General features: G+C 39.4%; 1 protein-coding gene across 2 annotated transcripts in view; it reads right to left on the reverse strand.

Annotated features, from left to right (window-relative positions):
* Positions 1 to 14366, reverse strand: part of cstpp1 (centriolar satellite-associated tubulin polyglutamylase complex regulator 1) — a 327290-nt gene that overhangs the window by 110377 nt on the left and 202547 nt on the right. For both annotated transcript variants that reach the window (XM_072592675.1, XM_072592676.1), the window contains one exon: positions 7476 to 7560. In XM_072592675.1, coding sequence (XP_072448776.1) covers positions 7476 to 7560 — 85 coding nt within the window. The remainder of the gene's footprint in view (positions 1 to 7475; positions 7561 to 14366) is intronic.

Raw genomic sequence — 14366 nt, forward strand, 5'->3', positions numbered from 1 at the left:
TGTTCAAAAATGTCTTTTTTTGCCTTAAAAACATTCAACTAGGTAGCCTCAACTGCTTCACTGGGCAGGGAATTCCACAGATTCACAGCCCTTCAGGTGAAGAAGTTCCTCCTCAATTCAGTTCTAAATCTGGTACCCCTTATTTTGCGGCTATGTCCCTTATTCTAGTTTCACCTGCCAGTGGAAACAACCTGCCTGCCTCTATCTTATCTATTCCTTTCATAATTTTATATGTTTCTGTAAAATCCCCCCATCATTCTTCTAAATTCCAATGAATATAGTCCCAGTCTACTCAGTCTCTCCTCATAAGGCAACCCTCTCAACTCCAGAATCAACCCTTCCATTGAGGAATTAGGTCATAGCGTTCTGGCCTTACTTAAAGCATATTTGAAAGAGGTAGTAATACACTGCATCAGGTTGATTAACAGAAGGAAATGTCTAAGAAAATCATTCAAGTGTCATAAACAGTGAGGATGTCACAGATAAACGAAGGCAGAGCTGGAGATGGCAGAAGTACTTTGGTGATGAATGAGCTGTATAGCTTATTTCAGGATTTAAAGTGATGCCAAAGTCGTGAACAGTCTAGGGACCAATATGAATATGGTCAGTTTCAAATGGTAATGAGGGAGAGGTATAGAGTTTGTTGGCATTTGTCGTTTACAACAGTGATTGTCTCACCCACATATCCTATGCAGTTATGGACAAATAGTGACAAAGTGGCATTATTGCTGGATTGAAAACTGGTCTCAGTAATAGTTTTCAAACATTATCCGTGTCATTTAGGAAAGGGAAATTTGCTATTCTTACATGGTCTGGCCTATATGTGACTTCAGGTCCACAACAATGCAGTTGTCTCTTAACTGCCTGTTGAAGTGACAGAAAAATTCATTCTTTTAAAGGGCATAGGGTGGACAACTAATGCAGGCCTTGCTGGCAACATCCACATCCTTTGAAAGAAGAAAGAAAAAAGATACCCTGTGGTCAAAATGGTCCCATTCAGTGCAGGAATATTTGAGACTTCGGCATCATTCATTCCTTGCCAGATAGATTCGACCAGCAAGGAGTTCATCAATGAAATTAGTATATATACATAGCACAGGCTCAGATTATAGAAAAGTAGCAGGCAAATTTATACACAGTAAACTCCTACAATCACCAATGTGATAATAGATTTGTATTGTGTGATCTTAGTCAAGAAATAAATGTGAGCCAGGACATTGGAGATGGTTCACCTTATTGATGATTCAATTGATTCTTTCATCCCCAACACTGATTATTCTCTCCAGAGACCTCAAGTCTGTAGCTGGCTTTTTTTTATCAGCAGTAGCTCCACTGTTCCTTGTTACATTCAGGGTTAGCTTAGATTAGGATCAGTTTAGAAACTCTGGTCAGCATGTACGAGTTGGACAAAAGAGTCTGTTTCCGTGCTGTATAACTCTATGACTTTATGTTAGCTGCCTGTTTAAAATGCAGCTTTTCCTGCAATTAAAACCTTAAATTCTTCTGCAGGGCAAATTGTCCGTGTGGCAACAAATCATCCGGTGTATCAAACAGATGTCACAGCAGTTCTGTTTAAGTAATCGCTCCAAAACATTGCATAAGAATTAAACCCTGGACACTTTCAGAGACAGACAGCTGTTTGTGGAATCCTGGTCAGATGCAATCTTTAAGTCGGGTAATAGTCAAGTTGGGTTGTGAGGCTTAACTTGCTTTCTTAGGGATCATATGTTGATTGCTACATAAAATAAAGTTTAAATCACTGTTTCAGTATTTGAATGTGAGATTTCTTAATAAGTAGCTTAATTAAAGGTAGCTTGTGGTGATTTACTCACAATAACCTGCTCTCCTTGAAAGAATGCTGTGGGATTGTCTACATCCATTTGGGCAGCTGGGCCCTTGGTTTAATACCTCCTCCAAAAGCCGGTACTTTGGATATAGTATAGTGCAACCCTCACTCAGCACTATACTGGAGCATCAACCGTGATTTTGTTTTTTATTCATTCATGGGATGATGACAGCATTTATTAGCAATCCCAAATTGCTGTTGAGAAGGTAGTAGTGAGCTACTTTAATGAACAGTAATCCACATGGTGTGAGGAAACCCACAGCACTGTTAGGAAGGAAGTTCCATGACAATGACCAGTGGCATTGAATGAATGATGACACAGTTCCAAACCTGGATAGTGAGTTGCATGTCGCGGAACTTGCAGGTGGTCCTGTCAGTGGGAAGGGACATAGCCAAGAATAGTGCTTGACTCAGCTTTGAGACAACTCACCCAATTTTAGCACAGGCTAGTTAGGAGGACTTTGCAGGGTGGATAGCACTGAGTTGGTAGTTGCAGTTTCCACTGCCTAGGTCAGTGCCAGGTGCTTCATTCCGTTTAACTTAGTAATTCTCAAGTTCCGAAGAGGGACTTGAACCCAGAACTTTGGTATTCTGAGGCAAGTGTGCTAACTCAAAACCTCCTGACAGATTGTGAAAGGAATGAAGTTGAAAGATTTTCACACCTTAATTCTATGTTCAATTGTAGAAATTACTTGAGTTATTTTGAAACACAGCCAGACGTTTTTGCAAAAGTTAAACACAAGCATTCACCAAAAAATATCAGCATTAGAACTCATTAAAGTACAAAAGGAAGTACTGGAACAACTTTTAATTTAATGGCAAATGCTTCAAATGCAGCCCCTTGGTCATGAGCATGACATCACGCCTGCCTGACTTGCAGTGACAGTTCACTGAGTTCAGTGTCAATTTGTGAACAGAATTCTTCAGATCCTGGTAGCCCAGGTGCTACTGAACAAAATTATAATAACTGCTTGTGTTTCAGCATGCCACAATTAATCTATCTCAGCTTATTAAATCACCTTCCTTAAGAAATAAGCTTCACTTTGAAGAGAAAATACCAATAAATTATTTGGAATAGATTGCTTAAAAAAAATCCAGGTACTTCTTACTGGAGCTTGTGGATGGGCTGATTAAATTTATTGGGGTGGGCTTGGGCAAGGAATTTTAACCAGGAGTGCACGGGTTTGAGAGGGGGTGGGTCATGGGGGACACTAAAATCAACCAAAATGCCAAGCCCATCAGCAAACCTGTTCCAAACCATCAAATTCCACTTTTAATTGGAGTGTTTCAAACCTGAGTGATGTTACAACTCACAGGGAAATCAAAATGGTACATCCATGGATTTCCCATGCTTCCTGCAACTCACCAATGAGAAAGGTAATAACGAGACAGAAAATAAACTACTGGGACAAACTCATGAAGAAAATATAAAAAGTACTACAACAAGAACCTTTTAAATAAAAATATGAAAGGAAGAGTGAGGTCAATGGTAACAGGCACCGGACTGATTCTGGGAAGATAATTATGGGAACAAGGAGTTAAAAAAGATATTTTGCATCAGTCTTTGGAAGATACTTTGAACATTCCAATAATACTAAAGAATATGTGGGAGGAATTAAGTGTCATTACCATCCCTAGAAAAGTAATATTAGGCAAACGAATGGGGCTAAAGGCAGATAAGTTCCCTGGCCCTGATGGCTTGCATCCTAGGATCCTAAAAGAAATAGCTACAGGGATAGTGGATGCATTAGTTGGAATTTTGCAAAATTCCTTGGACTCTGGAGAAGCACCAGAGGATTGGAAAACTGACAATGTGACACCTCTATTCAAAAGGGTAGAGAAGAAAATGCAGGTACCTATAGACCAATTAGCCTAACATCTATTATTGGAATATATTATTAAGGAAGTAAAGCAGCACATTTGGAAAATTATAATCTAATCTAGCAGAGCCAGCATAACTTCCTGAAAGGGAAATTGTGACTAATTTATTCAGGTTTCTTCAGGAAGTCTCAATCAGAGCGGATAGATGGGAACCAGTAGATGTGTTGTATTTGGACTTCCAGAAGGTGTTTGACAAGGTACCTCACAAAAGGTAAAGTCATAAGATAACAACCCATGGTTTTAGAAGTAGTCTACTGGCTAATGGGCCATTCAGTGAACATGTGATATCAATGGCCATCACTTAGCAAAGTGGTGCAAAAGAATAAAATGTTTGTGCTTTAACTGAACAACAAAAACTGCACATTTCTTCAGACATCCATGTGCATACATTAATGCTTTCCCATTCCTTTACCTTTCTCTTCTATGTGTGCAACCTGGAATTCCATCCCTAAGGGCATTGTGGGTTAACCTACAACAGATGAGCTGCAGCAGTTCAAGAAGGCAACTCACTACCACCTTCTCAAGGGGCAACTAGGGATAGGCAATAAATATCTCTTGCCAGTGGACCTTCATGTGAACAACAGCAGTGGCTAGGAACTTTGACAAGAACAAATTCCCCAGTGCCTGTTCACCATTTACAAGTAAAAGTCAGGACTGTGATGGACTACTCTCCACTTGCCTGGATGAGTGCAGCTCCAAAAACACTCAAGAGGATTGATACCAACCACAAAAAGTCGTTGCTTGGTTGGGGTCCCGTTCATCACCTTCAATATTCACTCCCTCCCACACAGTGGCAGCAGTTTGCAGCATCTAGAATATACTTTAAAGTAACTCATCAAGGCTCCTTCAACTGCATCTTTCATTATCTGTACTACCTAAATGGACAAGAGCAACAGATGCACGGTGTCACCAGCACCTGCAAGTTCCCCTCCAAATTACACACCATCCTGAATTGGAACCATGTTGCTGTCCATTCCCTGTCACTGAGTTAAAGTCCTGCAACTCCCTTTCTAACAGTGCTGTAAGAGTACCTAGACCCCAGAGAATTCAGTGGTACACCACCACCACCTCAAACAGCAATTAGGGATGGCCAATAAATGTTCAAATCCTGTGAATGGATTTTTAAGAAAACAGCAAGGTTGTTCTTCCAATTGCAAGACCAGTTTTTCTCTCTGACTGCTCACTAACCCCCAGCACGAGGTGTAACTGAAGTGCAGCACAAACTATTGGCTCTCTGGAATCCATTATCATATGTTCACTTCTGGAGTTTCTTACCCCAACTCCACAGAACTCTATCTTCAGATCTGTCTGTTAAATACTGGAACTGGGAACACATTAGTGAGATTTTATCATGCTAAGTGTTATGCCAACCCGTAACTAAAATACTACTCAGCTCACTGAATAAAAAAACCCCAGCAATTTCAGTGCGCTTTCTTCCAATTTGTCAACTAATTCTGGAAAGCCTCACTCCTGCCCTCAATGCATCCCAAAACCTCATTATTTACAGTGAACATCAAAAATGTTAGATGATTCTTCAACCTAGAGTTTATATCCTCTCCTGTGTCACACATTTACAAAAGTTGATTTTTTTAAAAGCTTGCAATAAATTACCAGATTGGATACTTGTTTCGATGTTGTGATGTTTATGCTGTGGGACTGCTGAACTATTTTTCAGCAAAGCAATATTCCATAAACCTTGGCAAAAAAAATAGGATAACAAAGCAGTGGGAAATAAGATAACCATGTAAAATGAACCAGGGAACATTCACCTGCCAGCTTTTGATTAAATTCAGGAAAAGACAAGTCAACTCTAATTGGTCAAGATATTCTCCATGGTAGCACCTCAACCAATCCGTACACATGCCAATTAATCAGCACCCATTTCCTATCCAGTATAAATTGCTGTTCTCTTTGAAATGTGCCCTTGCTTCTGTCCTGATGAGTACGAGACAAAGAGCTCGATGGTCTGTCATTTTTTGCAGCAGTATTTAAAACTCACTCATTCCAGACTATGAATCTAAAAAATATGCTTATCTAATTGATTTAAATCTGAATTTTATGACTGAATAGAATAATTCATCTTAATATGTTATTTAATTTTGCCATTAAACATTATGCTGGTAGGAATACAGCTCTTAAATGCAACTGTAAAATCATAATGATATGGTTTGTAGTTAGCACTTTATATATCCAGTGCCAAATTCTGGGATATGACCGCCTGTGGTCTGTTAGAAAAGGTTGCTATCCAGCAATGTTTAAATCTTTTTGTACCTGCTTTAGTTTATTTGCTTTAGCTTCAAAGACAGCATGATAACGGCTGTTGGTTATGAATTATGACTGTTGTCAAAGGCATGTCATTAAAGTGTATTCTCCAATGCAGGGTGCAGCATTATGCAGAGATGTTTGAAGAATTTAGCTTTATTGGGAACAGATCAAAAGTAGCAATCATTATCAGAAGAAAAAAAAAATAGGTCAAAATAAAGATTCTTCTCTGCGATCCAGCGATGAAGGATTTCCCAAATCTGATTTCACTAATTTCTGTCCAGCTATAGCAGGAGACTCAGGCTTCTCATCCAGGGTCCACACCACCATTTCTGGTGTCTCCTGATCAATCTCCTAGGATTGATCATTGATCCCTTTCTATTCATCATTTACATGTTGTTCTTCAACAACATCATTAGAAAAAAAGTTACCTTCGTTTTCACACCAATTCTGAAAACCTCCATAGCCCTGCCTCACCACCACAGCTTCTGATTCCTCCAAAATCTCCAAATAGTCAGACTGGTTGTCTGAGCCACAGTGCTAGATTAGCCGAAATTTCACCCAATTAAATTCTGGATGTTTGAGTGTACTTCATGACATTTTCTCTTATAGTCATGCAAATAGCTGAAAGATAGTATGCAGCATATGCTCCAATTTTCAAATATTCCATTGCCAATTGGTAAGGAACACACTGGGAGTGTTATTTCAGAAGGTTTTCCCTAATTTGTTCCCAGACCTCCAATTATCTTCACTGAGATGCCCCAAAGCAGGTAACTTCTCATTTATTTTCTTCTGTGGTCTTTGATTGAATGTTGCCTTAGGCAATATCCTGAATTCATCATCTGGGCAACGGGCAATGCTCCACTGTTTTAAGGATAGACTGTCACTGCATTACAATCATTTTCTAGCTTACCCCCAGATCAAAAATCATTCTAATGATCAAATAGTCCATGTTCAATAAAATTATTCATGTGTACAGTATTTAACACATGTCTTCATGAAAACATTCACATGGAAATGAAAGTCCCATACTACAGCATTAGAAAATCTCAAGCATGTACTAACATTGTAATGTGCAGTGCTGCAGTAATGAAACAATGTCTGGCTGTGTAAATTGATAATCACAAACTTGTTCTCCTCTGTCTCTTTCTGCTTGTGAATTAAACATGAAGTTGGATTATTTCACAACAGATTACATGTACAAAACAGCTTTCAGTGGCTGGCAAGATAGTCTTTAATATACAGCTCCAATTCCACAAGAACAAATTGAAGCAAGTTTGCAGAAACAAAGCAAGAACAGTTGCATCAGTTTAACAAACTGATTCTTGCATGATCATCAGCAGCAAAATACTATTACAAGAAATAAAAATGTCTACTCTCTCTTTGCACAATTTGATCAATGCTGGACTGTAAATTCAGAGAATCTCCTCGATTTGGAGAAGACAACATAGCTGGGATTTGTTAAATAAGAAGAAAAACTACTTGCCTTGCTGCTTTGAGGACATGATCCATTGGAAAATCGTGACAAATAAGCTGCAGCAAAGAATGGTATTCGTTCACTGTCAACAGGTCTGAAATAAAATAATTTCTAATTATAAACAGTCATTGCAGGATAAATCTAGAATAGATGGTAGTTTATAACATGAACACAATTGCATGGGTCTACAACAAGTGTTATGATTGGCATTGACTAAATTGATAGAATATTAGTTACTTACCATTAATTTAGCCAGGAGTTAACTTCAATGTTTTAAGCATTTCATTGATCATAAATCAATAGATTCTGAAGAAGGGTGATCGGACCCGAAACGTTAACTTTGATTTCGCTTCACAGGTACTGTTAGACCTGCTGAGCTTTTCTACAACTTCCATTTTGGTTTGCAGAACAGTTTATTTTTCTCAGTCATGCAAAACTGCACTTTGGCAAAGAATATCCTTGGCCAGCCATCTCAAAAGAATCATCAGTGATCTTTCCTCCTGAAGAAAGCCAGACATGGCCACTTGGCTAAAGAAGGCACAGGCCTAATTTTCACTCCTGAGTTGGTTGTGTGGATTTGGGAAAGTTCCTGCCTTCAAAACCAAACTTGCAATAAAGTGCCTGGAATATTCAGATTTTCATTCCGGTGGGCACTAACAGGACTCAGGTAGAGCCCGGAGCAGATACAGAGATTGTTGGATGCTGAGGCAGGCTGTTTGAACAGCTCATCTCTGGGACTTTGTCTTGTTTAAAATAAAGACAATGAAATAAAAAAGCAACCGTAACCCCTCACAAATTCATTCACCCCATTCATGCCACCCCACACCATCTCACCAAGTCCCATGGTCTCTCAGGCACTCCATGAATTGAACTGAGTTAGCTTCATTGTCAGTTGCACTCAAATGAGTGCAATGAAATGTTTGTACTGTCGCCATTTACAGTGCCATTTTAGGTACAAGATACCTCGGTACAGATGCTTAAAAATTTGGTTTAAAGTAGAGAAAAAATTAAAACCCAGCATATGAATAAAAAGGGAAATTTTTTTTAAAGTACTCAATTTACAGTCCTTCCATCCCAGTCTATGGCCTCCAGACCACAATGGGCTTCAAAACTTGAGGCCTCACCTCCAGTCAACAAAGGGCCTTGCCTCCCCGTGCCGGTCTTTGGTCTGAGAGTCACCTGCCTATGATGGCCTCTGGTCCAGGACTCACCTCCCGCGACTTATGTCCCTCTCTCCGTGTCAAATGTGCTTTATAGTCCTATGCCAACTTACACACGTGACCCCATATTGATCGTAAGCCCTTAATTGTCCCATGCCAAAGAGTGCTAACTCATGCTGACCCATCCACCCTTCATGTTAAATCACCCATGGGCTAACTCAGGTCAGATGAATAAAGTGATATTAAAATATCTATTGCAGATTTCAGCATTATTTTAGAAGAAACACTCTAATATATTACTTTTAGATGACTTCAAGTTCTTAAACCCTTATGTCCTCATAAATATTTGGGTTAACTGCCCAAATCAAAGGCAGCTGAATTGTTTCCAACTACTTGGAGCTGTCAATCAAACTGTGATAACAATAAGTTTTGGAAGTAATCAAGCAGCACAAATCCTTATGTTAACTAACAGTGAAATAGCAAGCACAGATATTTTTTTAACTGTACTCTGGAGTATTCTGAAGAAAAACACGTGATGATTTAAATGACTTGACAGCTTAACTATTCCACTGAGCGTATCCATTTCTATGCACACTCATGTCCATGCTGAACAATCCGATAGGAGTGCCTGACATCTTCCAAACACCAGTTCAGATTTCAAAAAGGAATCCCATACCTATCCCAAAGGTATCTTATTCTCCATGAGAAGTACTTTACCTCTCCGAATAACTTAATCCTCAAATGTTGAAACTCCATGAATCATGTTTTGGAAGTCCAGCAATCAAAATTGCTTCTATAGAAATGCAGCAATATCTGTGAATCACAGATGAGTAAAGTATGACTTGCCCTTGCTCCCTAGCCCAATCCCTGCAACGATGGTGGATGTTATGTTGGAGGCTGAGACTTCCAGAATCATGAGTCTGTAAATATCTGATCGCAATGCTCAGTACAGTTCGCAAATCCTCAAATATTGAAGCAGTCTGTATCCAAATGCAGTAAAACTTTGTACAACATTCACACTTGGACTGATAAGTAGCAGATATTAGTCATGCCATTCAGTTGCCAGGCAATGGCCATCTCCAGCAAAAGCAAATTGATAATCTCTTGATATTCAATGGCAATACCATCACTAAATACTGGGGATTCACATTGACCTGAAACTTAATTAGATCCAGGTTTTTTAATACTGTGGCTGTAAGTAGAAGCAGATACAATAGTAATGTTTAAGAGGCATATTAACACAACAAGAATTAGCAAGGAATAGTGGGATATGGACCTCATAGAGCAAAGAGGTTTTTAATTTAGAAAGGCCACAGGTTTGGTAGGGGGAAGGGCCTGTTCCTAACCTGTACTGTTCTTTGTTCTCTGTTTTTTTGTAAGAACAGATCAGAGGTTGGAACCTCTGGAGCAATTAATTCAGCTCCTAACTCCCCAAATTCAGCTCCTAACTCCTCGAATTGCCTGGATGAGTGCAAGTCTGAGAACCTTGACACTATCCGTTACGAAGCAGTCCACTTGATCAGCACTCCATCCACCATGTTCAGCATACACTCCCTCTGTCCCAATGCATTGTAACAACGTGTACTATCTACACGATGCACCCTTGCCATTCACCAAAGCTCCTTAGGTATCACTTTCCAAAATTACAAATTCTACCATCTAGAAGAACAAGGACAGTTGTCCCATGGGAACAGCACCATCTTCATGTTCCCCTCTATGGCGCACACCATCCTGGCTTAGTGCTATACTCTCATTCCTTCACTGTGATTGGGTCCAATCTCTGGATCTTCGTTCTTAACAGTGTTGTGGATGTACCCACAGGACACTACAGTGGTTCAAAAATGTGAATCACTACTGACCTCTCAGTGGCATTCAGTGGGAGAGCAATAAATAGTAGCTTTGTCAGCGATGCCTGCATCACAAAGACAGTGTATAAAAAAAACACCCATTCTCCTGTGATGTCTAAGAAAAAACAAGTTGGGAAGGAGGTTATCATTCAAGTAGCTCGAGACAGGAAACTTTCTACTTTGACAAAACGACCCGAGTAAAACGTTCCATGAGGGGAGCCCACCAACCCTGGCAGCCCAAGGCAGATGACCAGGAAAGCAAGGGACTGATATAGCATTATGATTAGAAGTTCTGCCTCAGCTCTCTTGGTTTTTATCCCAGGTGTTTTAGAAGATTTTAGGCCCTATAGCCTCCTTCTTCATTCAAGCCCTCTGGCCCTTTATACCATCAAACCAAATCCAGAGCCACTAACCCAATATCTACCATGGGCAGACTTCAGCAGCTGTTCAGTCCCTCAGACTGACTTTTAACCACTTCTTTGTCCAACTTGTTTTCTCTCTGTCTTTGGGCTCTTTCTCCTCCCTCCTCTCACCTTATCTTCTGTGTAAACACTACCGTCAGTTTTGAAGATGGGTCACTGGACCTGAAATGTTAACTCTGATTTGTTGGCACAGATACTGCCAGACCTGCAGAGATTTTCCAGCAATTTCTGAATCAGTTTCAGATTTCTAACATCCACAGTTCTTTTGGTTTTTTTGTACAGATCTGTGGAGCTTTAGTATTTCTGTGAAAATCCAGCCCATTGTCTCTGGAAGCTAGTGGTTTACAATAATGTTTGGTTTTTATTATCAGGTTGATAGGTGTGTTGTAATTCGTGCAACTTGTTGAAGAACAGGGTAACTTGTTAGGTTACTTCGTAGGAAGTGCTGGTGTGGGAGTATAGTCACATATGAGACTGGGTAAGGATGGCAGGTTTGGAGTGATAAATAGATCTTCCTTTTGCTCATCCAAGTTCGCTTATACTTCAGTCTTTCTGTCACTGGTGTGGTGAAAATTAAAATAATCCAGTAAGCCAAAGAAAGAATAAGCAAATCCTTTGGAAGACTGCACTGAAGAGAACAGGATGTCTGCTGAAGGCCATTAATCCTGAACGGACAGCAGTAAAATTTCTGTTTCAAAATCATTAATTTTTTGCATCTGGAAGAAAGCAGTCTTCAAAGTTGTTCAAAAGCATAAAAATTACAAATGATAGGTTCTTTAATCTTCAGTCAAAATTCCTGAGACATTAAATTACGCTGTTCCATGAGGGTTTTACTTCTTAACTACAGTATTGAAATTCCGTATCAAACTACGCAATAAACTCTCAGACATCTGGTGGTAAGCACAAACTTGTAATTAAAAGATACAAGAAATCCACAGGTCCTACATCAGCACAATGAGCCAATATTTCCAACTTCTGCATCTTGCCTTTAAATATAAATATGTACTAAGGAAGTATTTGCAATAAAAACTCTAACACAGCAAATCTAAGTAAATTATTCCACTTTAGTTTGGATGAGAACCATAATCTGAATTTTTTAGTTAGATTTTTAATTAACAAATTAACTGAGAGCATCTCCTATATTTACTACACTACTTCGGCCACCTGCAACAAAATACAATGACGTGCACTAAAGGGCTGAACTATAACATCACTAAAAGGAGACATGAAGTCAAACTTTTCATCTTGTGCTCATCAGGACTGAAATGAAAGAAAACCATGGGTTGGCATTTCATTATGGTGGATGATGACTATGTAACCATTGTCAATTCTTGTTATAAACCCATCTAGTGCACCAACATCCTTTAGGGAAGGAAATATGCCATCTTTGCTCAAAAACTGCATGAATTCATGTAAGACTCCGTTATCTCACTTTTAAGATTAGAATCAGTCTAAACATTATGGCACAGACAGGGAACACACGGGGGCTAACACCTTCAACATATTGTCTAGCTAACACCAATTGTTACAGTTAACCTGAGAATGCAACTTTTAAAAAAACGTTTTGTGATTTACACATGAAAGAAGTGAAACTATCATGGTATTTGAACAGATGAAAGACTCAACAAACAATCAATGTATTTTTCTATGTATAATTTCAGTTACATCACACTGTAAACATTTGCTATAAATTCTGTGTCTTACAATTGTGTCCTCCACAACCACCTGATGAAGGAGCAGCGCTCCGAAATCTAGTGCTTCCAATTAAAACTGTTGCACTATAACCTGGTGTTGTGTGATTTTTAACGGGAGTTCAGATACACTGTGGTAACTGGTTTCAAATAATGTGACATTAAAAATCTTAAATGACCATAGGAAAGTTCAAACATTGTCTTAACACTGAGACTCACAAATAGCACTGATTAGTACAATCACATCAGCAAGGTACAACTCATAGAGTATGGGTTCCCTGATTGGAGCTGTTAATTTGGTCCAATCAGGGAGCCCTGGCTAACAGATATAAACAAACATGTAGCCGGAAGGGCCATGGGTGGACCAAGAGCTGGAAGGGACGGACTGCCTTAGAGTGGCTGGAAGGTGGGAGGGATAGGTGGCTTGCTGGAGGGGAGGGGGGGGGGGGGGAATCTGTATTCTATGCACTGTTTCGTATCTTATTAGGCTGTCTTGTACGTATTTGTCACTGCTTTGTTTGTGATGAATGAAAGTGGGATTTAAGGATTGTCCTCATTTCCCTGAAAACTGGTTGAACGGTGGGGTTTGGGTTTGGCTTTGCAACTTCTCTCTCTTGTAAATTGCTGTTTCTCTGTATACAGCTGTTAATGTTAATTGTTTGTAAACTGTACTGTTTAATAAAATAAAAAAGGATTAAAAAAAAGACATGTCAGACAGCCTGTTCACTCCGAGAGCTGGCTTTGAGGGAGGCTGGATCAGCGTTAAGGATTCTGTAAATAAAGGTGACTTGATGATGGGATACTGGCCTCTGTAGAGTTATTTCAATTAGCTCATAGTGTCACAGCTTCTAAATCTCTGTAGTTGTGTCTTTAATGCTGCTCATTATACCTTGCTTTCAGGACAATTTATACACAATGCTCAGTAATTCCAGCAGTTTCTACTGACTGAGCAATTGTGTTATTTTCTTATGAATTACTGCTTTAAATGTTCCATTACATAAAATACAGAAGAATAAATACCAGACAAATCAAGGTTTATGACGGCATTTATAACTCATGAGAGCAAAGCTTCATCCAGATATTCCAACCACTGGATCCAGAAATTTGACCGAAGGTTTGAAGGCCCTCCCTGTGATTGATACCTAATGAATTTTATATGGGTGTTTAGTCTGTTTTCATCCATTTTCAAGCAGATATTTTCATCCTTTCTTCCCTACAGAGTTTCGCCAGTTTTTGTTTCAGATCTCCAGCTGTTCGTTGTTTCATTCATACAGATGTTTCTTGTTCATAACACATTAGAACTTTAAAGAGCTACCGTTGAGTAGAAAACTTTGGTCATGACAGAGAGAAATGAGAGTAGACACTGAGTGTTACTGGAGAGGGCTTTTACAGGTAAGGAGTTAGAGAAAAATATGGAGGGGTTTGGAGAGGAATTGAAAAGAGATATGGATTGAGGACTGTGCTATAAATGTGGAGTGGATTAAGGGAGACGGGCAGGATGCCTGAGTCAGTGGGCCAATGGAAATGGGAGAGTATCAAAAAGACAAAAATATAAGGAGTAAGAGCAAGTTTAGAGCATTTAGACCATTGAGCCGAGAATAGGAGACTGAATGTAGTCACTGAAGATTTAAACCATCAAGCCTGGAATAGGAGACTGGATGTAGTCATTGAAGCTTTTCTCGAGGTCAACACAAACCCGAACTTACATGCATTTGAAATTAAATCAGTAAAGTTCTGAGAATGCTCTGTAGATGAGGCTGCAAATGTGGAGAGAAAAACA

The sequence above is a fragment of the Chiloscyllium punctatum genome, chromosome 22 (genome assembly GCF_047496795.1).
Source record: "Chiloscyllium punctatum isolate Juve2018m chromosome 22, sChiPun1.3, whole genome shotgun sequence".
Taxonomy (NCBI): Eukaryota; Metazoa; Chordata; class Chondrichthyes; order Orectolobiformes; family Hemiscylliidae; genus Chiloscyllium; species Chiloscyllium punctatum.